The sequence below is a fragment of the Bos mutus genome, chromosome 29, assembly GCF_027580195.1.
Source record: "Bos mutus isolate GX-2022 chromosome 29, NWIPB_WYAK_1.1, whole genome shotgun sequence".
NCBI classification, from domain to species: domain Eukaryota; kingdom Metazoa; phylum Chordata; class Mammalia; order Artiodactyla; family Bovidae; genus Bos; species Bos mutus.
In genome coordinates, this window is record NC_091645.1 from 25,025,449 (window position 1) to 25,046,975 (window position 21,527).

Genomic DNA, 21,527 nt, shown 5'->3' on the forward strand with positions numbered 1-21,527 from the left:
TCAAGAATTCCCTTAAATAGGATGCACAGCCATGTTAAATTCTTAAATTGAAAAAGATAACAAAGTAACTAAAAACTTTGGAGAGAAAACTTTTCCTCATAGGATAGCAGGCCATGAAGTAACAGGACTTTAATGATTAAGCTGGCCTTATTTTCCCAAGCTGCTTTGAAGAGATTATCTAAGTATCATTCCAGACACCCATCACTCTTATTTTTAGCTCTGAGTTTCCTTCACGAGAACAGTGGCCTGTGTCTTCGAGTTCCAGAGGGCGCCCAGATATGGTTCATGATTCATATGCAGGTACTCTGCATTGATTTCCAGGAAGGTCAGGGGACTGAGAGCCGGGAAAAATGATTTTAGGTGTAAAATCCTTCCTTGCTTTTGTTCCTGTTCCCACCACTTGATCAGAAATGCACAATCCACAAATTGATCCCTGTGTGCCAAAGGCGATTGGCAAATACAAAACCCAGGCGATATGGTTCTCCAAGGGCCTTGCAGCTGGTGTGGGGGGAACGACACTCAGGGCTTTGGTCACAAGCTATTTTCAGCCTCTGATAGCAGTTGTGTTACTCATGTCTCATTCACCCCCTCCCCTCAGCCTCCCTCCCCTTCCCTGAACCGCAGGCCAAGGCTGGTGACGGCCCCCATGTATTTAAAGCAGACGTGAGCCCCTTTATGCAGCTGAGCCGACAGAGATCACACAGACAGGTGAGTGGAGCGAAGGGCATCAGGCCTGGGGGTGGGCTGGCCTGGGGGCGCGTTGGGACTAGGAAGGGTCCATAGAGTAAGGGTGTGTTTCATAGAGTAAGTGTGTATTTCTTTCAAGCGCCACCAGCCACTCTGGTTCTGTGTAAGGAGGCTCAAGTTATGCTCGATTCTGGGGTAAACCCAGTTGTCTAGAACACTCCTCAAAGGGTGATTAGCATTTGAGGGTGCAAGGAAAGCTCACAGAGAATGAGTAAGGGATCATTTTTGGTCTAAAACGACTTTGATGGAATAATGTTTCTTATTGTCTTAGTCAAAAGGCATTCATTCTAGTCCTAGGATCACATAATGAATGACGTGTGACTTTGAGAAAGTTCCTGCCCTTAGGGTCTTGGTCTCCTCTGCCAGGATCAATATGGATGTGGTGACATTTTCCTAAACTGTAAAGCCCTGCACAAAGTGGTTAAATAGACACGATACAGCAGAAGCCACCTTTCCAATGCTTAGAATACAAGGATCTGTTCTTTTTCAAAAGGTGTGAGTGAGGGACTCAGACTTCTACAGTTCACCTTATCCTCTCTTGCACTTTGGTAAAACTCAAAAGAGTCATTGATTTAAAACTGATTTTATATCCCAAGGATGTTCAGCAACAGACTTGCTCTTAATCATTTGAAACTACTCAAAACAAGCCCCTCCAAAAGACACGTCTGTGTTGAAAATCCATTAAAAGTTCTGTTTACTGGAAGATCATTCCCAGCTGGGGCTTGAGGGGTGATTCCCAATGTTTCCTCTAGATTTCAGTACAGGATTCTGTTGTTACTGTTGTTGTTACATCCCAGTGAATGACAGGCATGAGTGTGACTGAGAATGAGAAACGAGTGAAAACGCTGCTCAAGGATCAGAGCCACCGCCTCTAAATCCTGTTCCCTTCACTGAGCCAAGGTGGTGACTCCTCAAGAAGGAAGGGTTGGCGAACAAGTCTGAGGACCCCTGTCTCCGCAGTACAATTTACAATTCATTGCCATTGATGAGCTTGTACTGGCCGTCTCCTGAATGCAAGGAAAGGTGGGCATCAATACAAAAAGGGCAGGAAAATGGGGAAAACCTATGTCCTCAGTTTATAATATTTTGGGGATTGAACTGCAACACTGGGTATATTCAGTTCATCGCAATGCATATAAAACTTCTTTACGACCCAGAAAATGTCAGAGACTCTTCTGGCTTGACTTCGGTTCCATTCTAAACAACTCAGTCCTTAAAACAAGCCCTGCCTGTTGGTAGGGGTACAGGTGACCCCCAGGCTCAGAATCCTCTCAAACGGGCAGACAGGTGCCCTGCAGCCCCTCACACAAGTCATCCACTGGAGATGGAGGAGGAAGGGGACTGGGGGGCAGAGAAGGAGAAGGAAAGAGTGAGCAGGATCTTTCAACAGGCAAATTGCTACAGTCCTCCTGGAAGACGAGGAGACAGACTCGGGAGAATACAAATTCAGAAATCCTGGGGGGCTTCCTTGGTGGTCCAGCGGTTAAGAATTTGCTTTCCAGTGCAGGGAGTGTGGGTTTGATCCATGACTGGGGATCTAAGATTCCACATGCCACTGGGCAACTAAAACGGTGCCAGCCTGCATGCTGCAAAGAGCCAGTGTGGCCAAAAAAAAAAAAAAAGTTTATGTTTAAAAAAAAAAAGAAAGAAATTCTTCGAACTTGAAAAAGGAAATAGAAACAAATGAAGAGCCTCAGCCATAGAGGCAGTTCAAATTCTAGCTTTGAATATCACTTCTCTGAGTTTCCATTTCTGAACAGTAAAAATTAAAGTTAGGCCACCTATCCCAAGGGCATTTGTTAGAAGCAAATGGAATAAAGTATGAGAAAGTAGTCTGTAAGCTTAGTAAAACTGTACAAATAATCAAGGCCTTGGAGAAAAGGCACAGGGCCAAACCCCATGGGCTGCAAGAGGATTTCCTGCTAAGTACAAGTGTGTTAGTTGCTCAGTTGTGTCCGACTCTTTGTGACCCCCATGGACTGTAGTCTGCCAGGCTCCTCTGTCCATGGAATTCTCCAAGAAAGAATACTGGAGTGGGTTGCCGTTCCCTTCTACAGGGGATCTTCCCATCCCAGGAATTGAACCCGGGTCTCCTGCATGTGCAGGCAGATTCTTTACCATCTGAGCCACTACAAGTGTGATGATAGAGGTCGGAGCAAATAACAAGCTGACCAAGAGTTAGATGATTAACGTGTTTTACAAGAGGAAGGATGCAGACAAGGAATATAATACACAGGAAATAGAACTCCTGAGGCAGGCAGACTTCCAATTATAAGTGTGCCACTCAGATTTTCAGGAGTACTATATCCAAGAGCTGGACTTCACAGCCAAAGAGAAATGGGATGCCTTCAACTGTGAAGAATCGAAGTTATTCACTACAATGAAGGGAAGCGGGAGAAGAGACAATCATTGTCTTATTTTGGGGGCCAAAGAAGACAGAAGCTTCTCTGAGCCTGACCAGCGACCTTATCATGGGCAAGGGGAAGGATCATGATTTGTCGGTTGTTTACTGCCCTGCGCAGGTGTGGAACACAGGTAGCCAAAAGTCACCAAAAGTCCTGCAAGACATCATTCTTCAGAGCAAGTAATGAAACTTCAAAGAAGCAAAGTAATCACTCAGGGTCACATGGCTAGGAAGTGGCTGAACAGGCTGCAAACTAAGGTGCAACGTGGTCTTTAAAAACAAATTATAAAGGTCAAGAGAGAACCAAGCGAGTTTCTGAGAGTAACAGTCGGCCACATCTCAGAGACGATTCCAGAATAGATAGAATATGACCCGTGCGCTACAGCCTTAGTTTGAGGGACAGGTGTGTCTACTCTGTCTGAATTTTAAAAGAGCTGTGTGTATTTTTGTACTGGGATTAAGTGACCTATGCTCTCCAGACTTTGAGAAAGGGCCTCTGGAAGGGGGACTTCATGTATCTCCTCAGAAGCTTAGCAGGAAGCTGCCGACCTTGCGTGTCCTACCCAGGGGGAGCCACGGTCTCCCTGGGCCACGGGCACTCTGTTTGGGTTCACTGCTTCCCTTCCAAGTCCAGAGCACCAGCAAGGTCAGCGGGTATTAGGCACCAGAACTGCCCAAGTGAGGAAGTGGCTGCCCCAGGGCACAGGCTCAGGACCCTGCCAACGTGCTGTCCCTGCTGCCAGGCTTCATCTGTTCTTGGGTACAGCACACTCTGAAGGCTGAGAAACAGAGTGGGTTCACAGTCTGAACAGAAGAGCCATGGAGAAGGAGTGGGAAAGATTTATTTAAGAAAACGTATTTTAGGGTCTTTCCTGGTAGCCCAGTGGCTAAGGCTCTGGTGCTCCCAGTGCCGGGGGCCCAGGTTCAACCCCTGACTGGGGAACTAGATCCCACATGCCGTAACTAAAGATCTCGCATGCTGCAACAAAGATCGAAGACCTGGCTCAGCCTAATAAATACATTTTTAAAAAAGAAAAGAAAATGGATTTTAAAACTGGAGACTAAAAACACTAACAGTAATAATGAAAGCAACTAAAATTATTAAACACCCGCTATGTGTAAGCATTTATATATAGTATCTTTGCTATTACTGCTGTCTTATTTAACCAAAAACAACCTTCTAAGAAAAGCCTTCTCATCCTCTCTTTATGTACATGATGACATTGAGCTCAAAGATTTTGAGTACTTTGCCCACAGTTGAATAGATAGTGCTTCTTGAACCCTGGTTTGGTTCTTTCCAAAGCCCTTGTTTTCCCACATTATCTGTTTTACCTGGATGAAAAAACTAAAGAGGCAGTGTTTAAGAGGAAATACCTCTGGGCAGCTTCTCTGCCAGGTGAGGTTCCAGTCACCAATTAGATTCCTAAATCTGTCTCAGGAAGTACCCTTGAAAGGGCTTCACCACATTGCAGCCACTTGGCCATCCAGCCCAAGCTAAGTCAAGAGGAAGAAAGAACTCTCTAGTCCCAAGGGAGCCCTTTCCATGTGTGAGGAGCACTGACTCTAGGAAAGTCCTTTATTTTACTAAATTGAATTCCATCGCCCCGTTACTCCCACCCATGAGTACTCTCTCTGCCCCACAGAGAGATGACAGGTCGGTAAGACCCCAGTTCCCATCACCTGTGAAGTTTGGTTAATGGAGTTGCTGACTCTGGACCCCTCTCCAGTGTGTTGTAAGCAGGGACATGGGGCACAGAACCAGCTTCCACGGGGTTTGACTTGTGGTTCTGCTGCTTACTAGCTATGGGACTTCAGCCAAGTCACTTTAGCTTTCTGTGCCTCGGTTTTCTCATCTACAAAATGGGAATCACAACATTTGCTCTACAGGGCTGTTGTATTAAAAGTAGTAATATATAAAGTAACTGACACTCAGTAAACAATAAGTAGTAGCTAAGGTTAACAGAAGAACACAGCTTCGGAGTTAGAGCCGCCTAAGTTCCAACCTAGCCATGTGACACAAACTAGCCAAGTACGGCCAGAACCACTAGCCACTGAGCAATGTAATTTCCCCAAGATTCCTTGTCTCTGTCTCTAAAGTGAATGTTGTAAGCACCTATCTTGAAGAGTGGCTGTAAAGATTAAATGAGATTTGCCACAGGGCCTGGTCCAAGGGCCAGGCTCCAGATAATTTGACTCAACAACACGATTATATTAGTACTGATTATCACTTAGATTCCAGATATGTGTTTCTAGGATCCAAATCTTTGCTTCAGTCAGTGCAGACAATTTAACTCACTATGTGGAATCAGGCCTCTAACAGAACAACCAACACTGAGATGAAAAGAGCATTGTCACTGGCGGTGTCTGCTCAAAGCCCGTGGCCTGGTTCTTTAATGGACCCCTAATAAAGAAAAAACAGAATCACTGAGCACCTATTTTATCTACCCCACCCACTTTTGCCCTAAGGTATCACCTTTCAGCTCTATAAGAAAGAAGAAAGTGAAGTCGCTCAGTCGTGTCCAACTCTTTGCGACCCCATAGACTGTAGCCTACCAGGCTCCTCCGTCCATGGGATTTTCCAGGCAAGAGTACTGGAGTGGGTTGCCATCTCCTTCTCCATTCAGCTCTATAGTTGGTAGTTTAAAAAAAGAAAAAGCAAGTATTGAATTAGGAAGAATGTGCCCAAAATACACAGTACAGCAATATTTTAAAAAATTAAGATAGATATGTGAACAACTTAGAGTTATTGCAGGACTCATCAGCTTTCACATTTTATAATACTCTGCAATTTCACTCACTCAAACAACTACCATCCTCCCCAAAATAGTGAAATAGATGAGATTATCATGCCTGTTTTAGAGAGAGACATTAACGTTCAGAGAGCCTGCATGGCTTTCCCAGATCACACAGCTTCGAAAAGGCCAGGCAGAACTAGAACTCTGGCCTCCTGCATCTGGCTTACTCTCTTCTCCAGTCCCCACAATAGTGCATTCCAGTATAATCTCTTCCACAGCATTATTCATTAAGAAATCCATACAGGTAGCTCTCACTGGGAACTGGGTATTCAGCAGTCTGGAGTCCACCCTCTCCCTAGTTGACATGGCAGGGTCTGGCATTCTCTTTCATCCTCCTAAATCCCGGACTGTCTCCCATTTTAATCCTGACTCACAGACAAGACCATCTCTGGGACTGGCCCAGGGAGTAGCGCCAGGTGATGTGATGGAGACTCTGATCCAGGTGACAAATGGGGCTGAGTGACGGGCAAGCCTATATTTGGTATCCCACCTTCAGTGACCCTTGCCTGTGCCAGGCAATGCTGATAAACAAGTGGCCCATCCCTTGGACCTTGCCAGAGTAAACTTGCACTCCAGGCCTGGCTCAGGGAATGTTGAGACACAGGAATTCCAAAGCCATGCGAGAGGCTGAGGTTAGGTATGTAACCCAAGACCTAAAGGTTCTTTCAAATCATAGTGACTTAATTAGCAGATGGTTATTCAGGTTGAATAACCTGAAATAAAGTGAGTAACAATGACTTGCCATTGAACAGCTTCTCAATGCTGCTTTAAATTCCATCATCTTTCCATGACCTTCACAAGGATCCTGTGAGGAAAGTGCAGGATATAACATTGTCATTTTTCACCCACTTTCAAGGCCGCAAGGTCAAGATTAAAGCCCGTGTCTTCCCATTCAGGCTGCTTCACAACGCACACTGCCATTTGGCCTTGAGCATCCAAAGAAGAAATCAGAGATGTCTCTTGCATTAAGCCCCCATAGCTACACTTCCATCTTTAGAAGTGGACCTGAGCACCTGTTTAATTGAATGCTTATGGATTTCTATTTTGTGTCCTGACATCTTGATAAATGTATGTCAGATATTTATGATCACTTAAAAACAACCTCTGCAGGCTCCATTACCTTGTGAATAGCTATTATCTGTAATCTTATACTTACTTTGAAAAGTACCATGTGTAGACAACTGCTGAACACACACACACACACACACACAATCCCCCTAAGAGGCATCTCTGTCTCCCATTAAATTGCAAGACATGCCAATGAAATCTCCATTGAAGATGTGAAATGAGAAATTTGACCTGGGGTTGTTTTCATTGAAATTTTTCATGTCATTAATTTCACAAGTCACATTTCTAGATATGTATTACATTTCTTCTCTATTTTATATTATATTGAAACTCAGGATCAAAATGAACATGAGCAAAATTACATGATTCTACCCTTTTCCAAAAATGTATCATCTTTAGTCAGAGAAGGATGGATCTTGGAAAAAGAAGTTGGCTAAAATATTACCCCCAAATGTCTACTTTTTATGCCTCATCTTGTGTATACATGAGGTTGCAATATTAAAAGTCTATTCTGTCCCTGAAAGTAAAGTATAAACAATTTGAGCTCTTTCAGGGTGTTTTAAGATCACAAAGCCTTTCTGTGTGCTCTTTTCTCTGCCTGAAATGTCCTTTTTCCTTTTCTCTGTCTGGTAAACTCTTTGTGATGTTTTCTGTGATCCTCTAACAACTCACTGCTTTCTTCCCCAATCTAAATGTAGGTAAGTGGCTAAGTCATTTCCTCCTTTAAATTTGCATGCTGCTGCTGCTGCTGCTAAGTCACTTCAGTCGTGTCCGACTCATCCCAAAAGACTCTTTTCTGGTACAGAGTATGCTGGTTCTTGCCTATCTTCCTAGATATTTTCCTAGAATGTAGGCTTCTCAAGGCTAGGGAATGGGACACAAAGTACCCATCTTTATAAGCTTTCTCCTCCTTGATTCCCTCACCAAGAAATTAGTGCAGTGTCTGACACATGACAGAAAGTGAAAGGTGAAAGTGAATTCGCTCAGTCATGTCCGACTCTTTGCAACCTCATGGACTATACAGCCCATGGAATTCTCCAGGCCAGAATACTGGAGTGGGTAGCCTTTCCCTTCTCCAGGGGATCATCCTAACCCAGGGATCGAACCCAGGTCTCCTGCATTGTGGGAGAATTCTTTAGCAGCTGAGCCACAAGGGAAGCCCAAGAATACTGAAGAGGGTAGCTTATCCCTTTCTCCAGAGGATCTTCCCAACCTAGGAATTGAACTGGGTCTCCTGCATTGCAGGCGGATTCGTTACCAACTGAGTTATTAGGGAAGCCCAATACATGACACATGATACATTGACACATGATAGGTGGTAGTAAACGCATGGTAATTAAATGAATGAATGAATGAATGCAGATTTGACCCCAAGGCTTTCAACTAAAAATCCATTATTCTTGCCACTATATTGAACAACCTGAACTATAGAAATAGCACTAAAGGTTTCCTTTTTAAAAAACATTTTGGGGAATTTCCTGGAGGAGTGGTTAGGGGAATTCCCAGGTGGCTCAGTGGGTAAAGAATCCACCTGCAATGCAGGAGACGTGGGTTCAGTCCCCAGGTTAGGAAGATCCCTTGGAGGAGGGCAAGGCAACCCACTCCAGTATTCTTGCCTGGAGGATCCCACGGAGAGAGGAGCCTGGCACGGCTACCAGTCTATGGGTCACAAAGAGTCAGGCATGACTGAAGCAACCGAGCATGCATGCCAGTGGTTAGGACTTGGCGCTTTCACTGCTAAGGGCTCAGGGTTCAATCCTTGGTTGGGGAATTCAGAGCCCACAAGCCTCATGGTGTGGCTATATTTTCTAAGATTTTATTGGATAAAAAGAAGAGCTTGTTTCTCTGAGAGGAAGGGTAGGTTTCTGGCTAACCTAACTCGTTGTTGGAAGAAAGGAAAGCTCCTTGTAAAGCATTTAGATGGAGAGTTTCCCTTTTGTCCTAGTATTGGGTTCCATGATCTGTTTGCTATTTGCCTTCTGTTTCTTAGCAAAACCTGTCTCTGTTATGAGGCTGGAAGACACAATCCATACCAGGTGACTCAGGAGCTTTAGTGTTAATCGCCAACTATTATAAGAAGGTGACTGGCTTCCTGGAAGGGAAGCAGAAAGTCGAAGCAGCCACTTGGAATGGTCTGATAGTGCTTGGTGCCAATGACAAGATGACACACCAGAATTCTTACAAACCAAAGGATCCCAGAGAAAATTCAGGCCCCAGGACTGACAGGATTTCAGAGATCTCACTGAGCATGGACAGCTTAGTTTAGTTCTGCTCTGGGGAAACTGAAAACTGGATTCATTCTTATACACTGTATACATTCTTATACATTCTGTGTCTACAGAAGGAAAGAGGAAAAAAAATTCTTGATGTCTCTCCTAGCCTGGTATCTCTGAAACATAGTTCTCTAGTGAGGGGACAAGGGTGGCCTGGGGCTGGCTGTCAGCAGCTCCTGGCAACAGAAGGTGCTTAAAGGATGTGGGCAGACTCACAGGAACATCACCTGGCTCCTGGAATCACACCTGTCCCTGAGAGCAGTGATAAGTACCTTCTTGCACATCCTCTAAACAACACTGTGAAGCAGCAAAGAAAAGAAGGACTCTCTTCATAGCACAGGTGGGAAAACAGATATAAAGAGACCCTATGAAGTTCATTTCCATGCACACGGCAAGTTGCTGGTAGCCCTAATGGCAGGAGGTAGGTTTCCAAACCACTGATCTAGTGTGGTGCCAACATAGCTCATTACCTGGGCAATGATATTTCTTAAAAAGGAATTAATGGGTAGATGAAATGAATCTGAAGAGAGTTTTAAAATATTACATATGTATTTGTATTTTTATCAGGGCTTCCCAGGTGGCACCAGTGGTAAAGAACCTGCCTACCAATTCAGGAGACCTAAGAGATGTGGGTTCGATCCCTGGGTGGGGAAGATTCCCTGGAGGAGGGCACGGCAACCCACTCCAGTATTCTTGCCTGGAGAATCTCGTGGACAGAGAAGCCTAGTGGAATACAGTCCATGGGATCGCACAGAGTCAGACATGACTGAAGTGACTCAGCACACACGCATGACTGGCGAAGGCTTTGCTAACCAAAGGGTGGTTCACTCCTAGCAGCATCAGCTCATCCTGGAGTCTGAGACACGCAGAACTTCCTCCCCTCCTCAGATCAACCAAAGCAGAATCTGCATCTTAGCAAGACCCAAGGTGACTCAAAAAACACTTAGCTAGATAAGATATGGTTTTCATAGGTTGTTCCCACTTCTGATGGAACAGTTTTAAAAACATCTAGATGGAAGAAAATAACAATACTGAATATTTGCATACAATTTCAGATACACAAAACCAGTTTATCCATTCTGAGAACCCTGTGAGGTACACAGGAAGAGGGACTATTAATTTTTAACAAAAGAGGAAACTGACACCCACAGTAGCAAAGTGACTGGCTCAGAGCTTGCTCTAAGTGTCTGAGCTTATCCGCTGACTTACACACAGTAACCATTTGCTGAATGAATGAATGAACCACCAACAAACTGGGGCTTGATCCTGGTCTGCAGGCCACAGGACTACTAAGGATTGGTTCTTTTTTTTTTGAAGTATAGTTGATTTACAATGTGTTACTTTCTGCTGCACAGCAAAATGAATCCATTATAAATATATCCACTCTTTTTAAGATTCTTTTCCCATACAGGTCATTACAGAGTATCGAGTGGTGTTCCCTGTGTTATACAGTAGGTCCTTATCAGTTATCTATTTTATATACAGTAGTGTGTATATGCGGAGAAGGCAGTGGCACCCCACTCCAGTACTTTGCCTGGAAAATCCCATGGACGGAGGAGCGTGGTAGGCTGCAGTCCACGGGGTCGCTAAGAGTTGGACATGACTGAGAGACTTCACTTTCACTTTTCACTTTCATGCCTTGGAGAAGGAAATGGCAACCCACTCCAGTGTTCTTGCCTGGAGAATCCCAGGGATGGGGGAGCCTGGTGGCTGCCGTCTGTGGGGTCACACAGAGTCGGACACGACTGAAGTGACTTAGCAGCAGCAGCAGCAATGTGTATATGTCAACCATGATTGGTTCACTCTGGAGGCCACCTAAACTGAGGGTATTTGCTTTATATCCTGCTAGATTTGACCTTGATCAGAGAGTCTTCAAGATGCCAAACTGGGGTGGAGGAGCGAAATGCGGAGCCTGCGAAAAGACCGTCTACCACGCAGAAGAAATCCAGTGCAATGGGAGGAGTTTCCACAAGACCTGTTTCCACTGCAGTGAGTTGGATGTGAACACCATGACAGTCCCTCAGCATACCAAGGGCACACCAGAGCTCACCCTTAGCCACAGATACTGTGTATCAGCCGTTCTCAGCGGATGGCCCCAGGACCCAACGCATTAGCATCCCCGGGACCTTGTTAGGACTACCACGCTGGGGAATGGCCTAAAGAAGGGACGGTGCTCTCCTAAGCACCCCTTCTCCAACCACGTGCCCGGCTCAGAGGCAGTTTCCCTGCAGCTCAGAATCAGAACAAGCTCCCAGTGGTGAAAACCCTGACCCCGTGGCGATATTTACAAAGTGTGACTTGGCAGAGAAAGGAAGTCATCACTTATCTGCAGCCAGGCTGGACTTGGCTCAATGGGTTGTTCCCACAGGCCAGCAGTCGCTGAAGCCAGCTGCGATGGGCCTTTCCTAAGAAAAAACCAGTGTCAGGCGAGGGGACAGCAGGGGCTGATTCTGGAAGGGTCAGAAAGGGAAGAATTTGGGACACCATCAACTTGACAAGGGGAATCTTTACCGTCCCCTGTTGGACACAGTTTCACAAATGTCAAAACTAGGGGGACATTTAAGACTCTGCGGTCCACCCAGGAGTCAGGCTCTGCCCAACTCATGTGACTCTGGACAAGTGATTTCTCATGTCTAAGCCCGGGTCACAGGCACCTGCCAACAGAGCCAGGAGCAGAGTCTGTACCTTCAAATCCCAGTCTAGTCTCCTCAACCCGACTGCCTTCTAGTAGGAGAGCAGTTCTGTTTTGGGCACTTACCTTCTTTGCTTCCCTCCAGTAGGTCTGGCTTAAGGGTTAGTCTTACTTGACATTTGGCAGACGCTCTCCCCGCCTAGTGCTCCATCCATCCCCATGTCTTACCCAGCAGCCACAAGGCATCACGCTGCCTCAAACTGTTTCAAACAGAACTTCAAAGGTAGTGCTCCATCTGTTAGGGCATAGAGACCCTTCATCCTCCAGTAACAGTAATGTTTTATCTGCTCCAGAAGTTTTCATTATCCTGTACCTCTTACAACATACATAATTCTCACTGAGGAACAGGGGAAAATGCTGCTGTGAGTGATTGGATTGGAAATCTACCAATGTTTTAGGTTTTAATGATGGGTAGTTAATTTTAAGTCATCATACACATCCAGCAGATTCACCATTATCATCACAATTATCCAGAAGTCATTGCTCAAGAGGATTTATTCCATAACCCTCTGACTTCTGTCCAAAATAGCTAATGTTCTTTTAAAAGAGTAGGGATAAGAAATATTGGAAAGAACATTGGAATTGGAGTAAAAATGACTAGGGTTTGAGTCTGAACCCTGCCATGCACTGTAACTGTGACCACGTAAGTCATTTCACCATGGTGAGCCTCAATTTCCCCATTTACAAAACAGACATGGTTATACCAGCCACACAAGTTATAAGAAGAAAGCTGGGGTTCTTCACCTGAAGTCCAGTTCTCTAGGCCTTTATTCTCCTTCCATCAACTTGGATATCTGAGTGGGAGCAGGCAATGATAGCGATGCTTTCCATGGTGAGGGGTGTCTTGTCCTTCCCAGGAAGCAGGAAGATGCCCTCTTTAATGGACCGTGTAGAAAGGATGCAAGCATTTACATCCCTTTCAACCCTTGAATATTCTCCTTAGAACTCGCGGGTGGGATGGGGATCTGAGCAGGTTTCAGCAGTGGTGGACAGAAGATTCTGGAGCATGTTTTTCTATAGTTTCATCACAGGACTGATCTGTCCATAGGTCACTCTGTAATTGCTGGAAATAGAGGCAAAGTCTACCTTAGTCTGTCCCTTGGCCAGTGTTCTCCAAACTTCTAGACAAATCTTAATCCTCCCTACCAGCGCTATCCAAAAAAACTATAATGCAAGCCACATATAGAACATTTTTCTAGTAACTCTATTTTTAAAAACATAAAAAGAAACAGGTGAAAATTTTAAACATTCAACCCAACATATAAAAAATAATAATTTCAACATGTCATCAATACACACATTATTACTTCATGTGGTGGGCAGGTGGCTATGGTATTGCACAGCACAACTCTGCTGCGCCTGGGGGTGAAGGTTGGTCAGAAGCTAGGGAGTGGCTACAGAATTGTTTAGGACAAGACAGGGGCCAGGAAGTCCTGGAGTGATGGAAATGAGCACTGGAGTAGGGTCAAAGGGATCCGAGGCTGGCTCTGAAATTTACTGCTGTGTAATACTTCACTTTCACTTTTCACTTTCATGTATTGGAGAAGGAAATGGCAACCCACTACAGTGTTCTTGCCTGGAGAATCCCAGGGACGGGGGAGCCTGGTAGGCTGCCGTCTATGGGGTCACACAGAGTCGGACACGACTGAAGCGACTTAGTAGTAGTAGTAGTAGTAATCACGGACAAGTCACTGATATTCATGCATGCATGCATACATCAATTCACTCACTCATTCACTCAACAAATGTTTACAGAGGACTAACTTTGGACTAGGCTCTGTGCTGTGTTCTGGGGATATTAAAATAGTTTTTACCTCAAAGAACTCAGTCTCTAACATTATAAATATTCAACAAGTTGTTCTGGAGATTAGGAATGACAGCGATAAGAAGGGCAAAGATAGATATATACTTAATATGCTGAAATATAAGGCATTTCCCCCCAAAATTATTCCTCACAAAAAGGGTTCACCTTGGCTTCAAAGCCTTATAAAGTCTCTCATGCTACAGGACAGACTCTCAGTTTATTTAAAATTTTTTAATTAGAAAATTTAACACACATAATATTGACATAATTGTTTACTGAACTCCCGTATGCCTGTTTCTCCAGCCACATAAGCACCGACCTCTGGCCAACCCCACCTCTTCTACCACCGTATCTTCTCTCTCTCTCGTATTCAATTACTTACTTAAAAAAAAAAAAAAAATTACCATTTGAGAAAGGCATATTAGCTTGAAACAATCTCATTAAATGTTGGATTGCTTATAGAGGTCACTTAATGGAACTGGTTTTCTAAAAAGGAGGCAAACAAATTGAATGCACATGTATTATTATTCCTGGGGATATGACCTCACTCTTATAAGCACTGCATATCACCGTAAACAGTCTTTAAGGCTCATCATTACAATGCGATACAGCAAGGTATTAAGCTGTGGAAATCCTATATGCTTTTAAAGCCGCCCTAATTTTATTGTTATTAGGTACTTCTTGTTGAGACACACAAGGTGACAGCCTCCTGCTCGAGGAGACAGGGTTGCCTCTCAGATACAGACAGACGTGGGGATGAGCTGCTCTGGGGAGCTGGGTCAGCTGCCTCAGGAAGACACTGTTGAGAAGGGAGATGTTGAAGGTGAAGATGCAGAGAAATAATTTGGATGCAATTTGTTTCCTGAATTTGTGTAAGATTAGAAAAAAGCTAATGTCTCCAAAGCAATGTATTTTATATTTTCTATTTATATTATTAAATATTATAAGTGGGTATTTGACATTTTCATTTACATCCTTAAACATTTATTTATTCAAGTTGACAAAAACTTTTCTATTAATTGAAAATGTTAATTAATAGAAGATTTTCTATGAATCTTCTTTTTGGAAAAATAGTCTTACGTACTATGTATAATATATGTAATAACTATACTAATGTAAAGTATCGCCCATAGTTTATATTAGGTGATATACAGTGACTTGAGTCAATGGAAGCCTAAGAGCAGGTCTACCCTTTCATTACATCCCCTCCTTCCAGCACTGGATCAAAAGTAGTCTCAGCAAGAATTATCTCCCTGAATATCACAGTGCCCTTCAGAGTCCATTTTAAATAGAGAAACTGCTCAGTGCTGATTCTGATGTGATTAAGAAAAAAATAAGTTCCCCCCCTGCCTCACTCCCTGCTTACCCCCACACATAAACACTCACACTTCCCGATGTCATTTGGGGTGAGACGCTCAAGGACAACTACTCTTAGTTGGTCTGAGACCACACACTGGGTTCCAGTCCTGCTTGCCACCTCTTGCTAGCTGGGCACTGGTGAAAACAGGACTTCCCTTCTCTGTGCTCCCATTTCCTCATCTGTGAAACAGGACTGTCTTGGAAACCTATGTCTCAGGGCAGATGCACAGGTCAGGAATCAAAGTCATGTACTTGGCTTGGGGGGCCCCTCGTGCTCGGCTCCTTGGTCCTTGGCAAGGGGGCCCCTTGCACTAGAGGCGCAGGGAAGGAGGGAAGAATCGAGGCCCTAACTCCCAGACCCTCCTTTCCCTGGCAGTGGCCTGCAGGAAGGCGCTGGACAGCACCACGGTGGCAGCTCACGAGTCAGAGATCTACTGTAAGGTCTGCTACGGGCGCCGGTATGGCCCCAAAGGGATCGGGTATGGACAAGGCGCTGGCTGCCTCAGCACGGACACAGGCGAACACCTGGGACTCCAGTTCCAACAGTGAGTTACTGCCCCGCTTCTCCCTGCCAGTAAAAGCCCCAGCTCTCAGGGTAGGTGATTCTGTTCCCATGGCAACGTTTTCTGGAGATGGGAGAATGAACCCCATTGTTGACTTGCCAACAACAGAATACTCAGTCTGACCAAGTTCTAACAATGTGTCATCTCTCTGAAGACACTCTTTAAATTATCTGTCTTTCTAAAGGGCAATTACTTTTACACCATAGCTCTTGGTTTGCATGTCAAGAGAAAACCCAGAATGTACAGATGTCCTATTGTTTGACCTTTGCAAAACCGCATGGAGTCTCTTTCCTTCCCCTTTGAGTATTTCTGTGTAAATTACATATAGACGGCAGGGACGCAATGGCCCTTCTCTGTGTGTTTGTCGCTGAAAGATCTCTCCCCTTGGGATGTAAGATTACTAATGTCTGCATTGTAGGGGGGAGTGGGTCTGTGGGGATGGACTGTGCTGAGTAAACAATCAATTATGACTGTTCTGTGGGTCTCCTAGCTGCCCTGTCTGTTACCAGCACAGTGCTGAGGTTTCCCTAGCATTATCCTAGGGAAGCAGGGATTTCACACTGTGCCACCTCCATCTACCAGTCTGTTCTACTTGATGATCGTGCTGACCTCCAGCCTAAAACTGAGTATACAGACTGACAGTCACCGGCCTGCAGCTGCTATCTGGCCAGCTGGTACCCGGGCTCAGCTCTGCAGTGGGACTGGCAGAAAGACCCAGCCCAATGGAGGCAGTGTCCCCCAGAGATCAGTGATAGCATCTGAAGAGTCATCTGGTCCCTTTCAAAGAGCGCAGCCCATGGTAGAGCCTGTAAAAGTACAGGGATGTGTGATTTGTCATTTAAATTTTTCTCATCACTCAACTCCAACTGGAGATGCTATTTAAAAAAGAAAGATGCTACCAGCTGCAATGTCAGCTTCACATTACCCAAAGCTCACTTTTCTATGCTAGGGCTTTTTCTGGGGTGCTGCACAGACAGAAAGAGAGTCTGGAGACCTGGCTTTAATCCCAGCTTCACCAGTTATGAGCTGCTGACCTTGGGCAGTTACTCCTCTGGCCCTTACTCTCCAGCTTCTCCTACCTACTTTAGAGGGTTATGATGAGACTCAAATGATAAATGTGCAAGGAAACACCAAAAGATAAGGAAACGCAGGGTTATTATTGTGCCTCTATCTGAGACATGGCTCTCAAGAGGGCAGGTGACCTTTGGATGCAGGGTGACAATCTGAATTGTGACAAGGAATGCATCAGCTCATTGGACTATGGTTTGTTTAGTATCAACTGTCAAGATGCTATCTTGCCTTGTAATATTTTTACTCATTTTGGAAAGTAGACCTGTGGGTTTCCAGATGGTACAGATAACCCTAAATATGCAATCAGGATAATAACACAACAATAGCAATAATACAAGCTACATACATGGAACATTTGCTAAGTGCTTTACAACAGAAAGGAAAGATGTAAATGAATTCTGGCTCACATTCATTAGTCCTTACAGCATGCCAGGCAGGTGCTGCTCTAAGTGCTTTAGTTATCTGGCCTCATTAAACCTTCTCAACAGTGAGCCAGGCACTGTAACTATTCCCACTCTCAGATGAGGAGTCTAAGGCACAGAGAAGTTTAGTAACTTGCTCAAGGTCACACAGCTCATACTATTTGCCAAGGGAAGTCTATAGGTTTCATTCGTTTGTCTATTTCCACCAGGTCCCCAAAGCAGGCACGTTCAGCCACCACCAGCAGCAACCCTTCCAAGTTTGCGAAGTTTGGAGAATCGGAGAAGTGCCCTCGATGCGGAAAGTCGGTCTATGCTGCTGAGAAGGTGATGGGAGGTGGTAAGGTAAGGACTTCCACAGGAGCCAGATGGGGATGTGCCCGCCTCCACCCCGTGAGCTGAGAGGAATGAGAGGGGGAGGCAGACCCTCCTTAGCTCCCAGGAGCCACTTAGGAGCCACTCATCCTCACCTGCCTTCCTGGACTGTGACGGTCACCCTGCAGTGCCCTAGGAAACCGGAACTAGTAGAATTTGATGCAATATACATTAACTCACTGGAGGGAAGGCACCTAGCTAGGAGCTCTGGAGATACAAAGATACACAAGCTCCCTTGTCTTCAGTGTCCACAATCCTTCCAGAAAAGTGTCAGTTCCGGAAGCTGAGGCCACTGCATAACTCAGCCTGCTATTGGCGCCACACTGATGCACACAGCAAACACCCCACAGCAGCTAGAAGTATCCTCATTCAGAAACGTTGTGGCAACAGGGAGAGTCCTCAACATCTGAGACAGTAACCCACACTTGTCCACAAGCTCCAGTTTCAGGCCTGAAGCCAGGGTGTTCACCCAACGATTTGAGCCTGAAGACAGACAAAGATCCTGTTTATACTAACCAGGGGGAGGAAAGCCACAGAGAGTGTCTGACTCCAAATATAGGGACTGTCTCCACCCCAGGACTGGCCACTTAAATACAGGTGAGGACCCTGGGCTGTGCATGGGAGACATGCAGATACCCAGAAGGCAGGCAATCTTCTGGGTCATCTAAGCCACACAACTTTCTTCCATCAGAAATACAAGGAGAGTACCAAAAAGACTACAAATAACAAATGCTGGAGGGGGTGTGGAGAGAAGGGAACTCTCCTGCACTGTTGGTGGGAATGTAAATTGGTACAGCCACTATGAGAAACAGTAGGGAAGTTCCTTAAAAAACTAAAAATAGAGTTATCATATGACCCCACAATCCCACTCCTGGGCATATGTCAGAAAAGATGAAAACTCTTCATTCAAAAAGATACATCTGCCCCAAAGTTTATTGCAGCACTATTTATAATAGCTAAGACACAGAAGCGACATAAATGTCTACCAACACAGGAATGGATAACAAATGTACACACACACAATGGAATACTACTCAGACATCTAGTGAAACGATGCCATTTGCAGCACCATGGATAGACCTAGAGATTATCACACTAAGTCAGAAAGAGAAGGGCAAGGATCAGAGGATATCACTTACGTGCGGAATCTAAAAAAATGTTATAGACGAACTCACTTACAAAACAGAAATAGACTCACAGACACAGAAAACAAACCTCTGGTTACCAAAGGGGAAGGGTGGGGAGGGATAAATTAGGAGTTTGTGGTTAACAGACAGGCACTACTATATATAAAATAGTTAAATAACAAGGACCTACCTGTATAAACAACAAGGGAACTATATTCTGTATCTCATAACTTATAATGGAAAATAATCTGAAAAAGAACACACACACACACACACGTGTATCACTTTGCTGCATACCTGAAACCAACACTGGAAATCAACTTGCTCCAATAAAAAAAGAGGAGGTACAGAGAGTTAAAAATGAGGCTGAATTCCCTAGATGATGGCCCATTTCTTCGCCTTTCTTTTTTCATTTTATATTCAGTATGTTACCCACTGCCTCAAGTCCAAGTTCCCCTCTCTCCAGTTTATTTTTTGATCTTCTAGAAAGAGGAATCCCTCTTCTATTTAGTCTGTTCTGAAGGGATATATATGAAAATCACTTTGATAAATCCAGCTTTAGGGGTCCTAAGAATCACAGGCCAATTTTCTGTATCTCATTTTCCTCAAATCCCTGGAAAAATGATTCTGGGAGCCAAATAGTTGGGTCAATGATTAAGACAAGGGCACTCCTTTGTATGCTACTGGTCAGGGGACTTAACAAGGAAGCAAATGCTCTGCCTGCCCTATTAAATATCCAACTGTCCTGCTCTCCTGTGCCCCACAGCCTTGGCACAAGACCTGTTTTCGCTGCGCCATCTGTGGGAAGAGTCTAGAGTCCACAAACGTCACTGACAAAGATGGGGAACTTTACTGCAAAGGTGAGTGGTTCCAGAGACTCTCCTGAGATGTTTTCTCAGGGAGGGTCCTTGGGAGGGAAACCTGTGTCCCTGCTGAGAGGCCTGTGCCTGCCTAGAGGCGTAGCTTCTCATCCTGATCCAGGTTTGGGCTCCCAGGATGCAGGGCAAAGCCAGCCACTGAATGGAAAGTAACCTTCCGCTTGACCCACCTCTGGCCCCCCTCCACAGCAGCATGTGGGGGGACCTGATACTTTACAGATGCTCAGGGAAGTTGAGGGCAGCTGGGCACCTGGCAGGAGGGAGGCCAAGGAGGCAGCAGTGTCCTGACTGGCCTTGGAAGGGGCCTCAGGTCTGGACTTATCACATTCCCTTCCCAAAACCTGAATGCTCTGTCCACATGACTGGCAGATAGGGGTGATGGGAGGTTGGGGAGGATGAACTCTGTTTGGCCTCTGCTGAATTCATCAAGACACACCTGTCTCCTCCCTCCCCCCTTCCTTCCTGACATGTCTGGTTCTGAAGTTGCACGTCACTTAGTGATCACACAGAACTGACAAGCTGGTTTGCCTTCTGGTCCTCACAGGTCTGCCCCAAACTGCCTCCACCATCCCTCTGTCTTGCAGAGAGGAAGAGAGGCTTAGCTCCTTCCTGACGCCGAGAAGAAGGGGGATGCTTTAGGGCCGTGGCACTGTCCTCAGAGCCTCTCCTAGCCCTATTCTGCTTCTCCGGAGGCAGGGTCCCCTCACCCTTTTCACCCAATGATGGGTTCTCAGGATCTCTGAATGTGTGTGTTAGAGTTGGGGAGGGGGGAGAGGGTGGACATTGCTAACCAAGACTGCAGGTGGCCCGGCTTCTCCCAGCATGAGACCGGGTGGAAGCTGATGCAGCAACTGACAGGGACAGCCTGCTCCCGGTAGTAGAGCATACAGAGGGTCCTCAGCATTCACGGGCCAGAAACCTCTAACATGCTGCGGCAGCTGGTAGGGAGATCAACCTGCAGAGAAGTATGAATAACTGCATTCCCAAGTGCTGCGCCACACAGTGCAGGGCACCAGGGGAGACAGTGGTCCAGGAAAGCGTTCTTAGAAGAGAGAAGCTTCCTCTGGCTTTGGGAAGGGGTGTCCCAGAACAGGAACAGTGAGTGCAGAGGCACCGAGGCTGGGACATTGTGGCTCATTCTAGGCAGTGTGTACCTGGAGTGCAGGGAGGGAGGCAGGAGGCGGGGGGTGCTGGGCAAGCAACTGGCAGCCAGATTATGGGGACTCAAGAGAAAATGTCTCTGAACACACTTAGGAGAGTGCAAAGGCGCATAAACAGTTTTATAAGCAGATATAAAATACAATTCAATTTGTTTAAAAGGTAACTTATAAACACATTTATCAAAAGGATGCCTGGGAGAAAAAAAAAAAAAAAAAAAGGACGCTTGACCCAGGTAAAATAACTGTGCTCAGATACAGGGAACTGAAATAATGGTGCTGACCGGCCCATCCTCCCCTGTCCCCTTCTTTCTCTCGTCCGCAGTGTGCTATGCCAAAAACTTCGGCCCTACAGGTATTGGGTTTGGGGGCCTTACACACCAAGTGGAAAAGAAAGATTGAAGCGTGCACCGTGTCTCAGGTCTCTCACCAGCCTAAAGCATTTCCCAAGTAATCCTGCCCAGATGGAAACCCCTTCCCAACCTCCTCTCATCGCTGGCTGAACGGTATCTCTCCTCAGAAGCGATCACAGTCTTCACCCGAAGTTAGAAGAGCTCTTCGGAAGAAAATTATTAACAGTCAAGTCCAAAACAAAATGCTTTATTATTTATGATACCTGGGGGTGGGAGAGACCAGAAATAAAAATTAAGTGACACCTTGTATGTCTCTGGATCTTTTCTTTCAAATAAGGGGACATTTTCAAAAAAAAAAAAAAAAGTTTTTTAACAAGTTGTGCAGAGGATGTTGGTGTCAGCTGAGGAGTGAGGAGGAGGAGGAGGAGGCAACAGGCAGAGG

At 45.4% G+C, this 21,527-nt stretch overlaps 1 protein-coding gene across 2 annotated transcripts; it reads left to right on the forward strand.

Moving 5' to 3' along the window:
- The first annotated feature begins 592 nt into the window (after positions 1-592).
- On the forward strand, positions 593-21,392 carry CSRP3 (cysteine and glycine rich protein 3). 2 transcript variants are annotated; one of them, XM_005900673.3, is made up of 6 exons: positions 593-708; positions 11,137-11,276; positions 15,519-15,687; positions 17,408-17,540; positions 19,464-19,557; positions 21,058-21,392. In XM_005900673.3, the coding sequence occupies exons 2-6, from the start codon at positions 11,165-11,167 to the stop codon at positions 21,132-21,134; spliced, it is 585 nt and encodes a 194-aa protein (XP_005900735.1). In that variant the 5' UTR covers positions 593-708; positions 11,137-11,164; the 3' UTR covers positions 21,135-21,392. The 2 variants fall into 2 exon arrangements, with proteins under 2 accessions (XP_005900735.1, XP_014335233.1); XM_014479747.2 differs by lacking the exon at positions 593-708 and adding an exon at positions 1,630-1,770.
- The last annotated feature ends 135 nt before the right edge of the window (positions 21,393-21,527 follow it).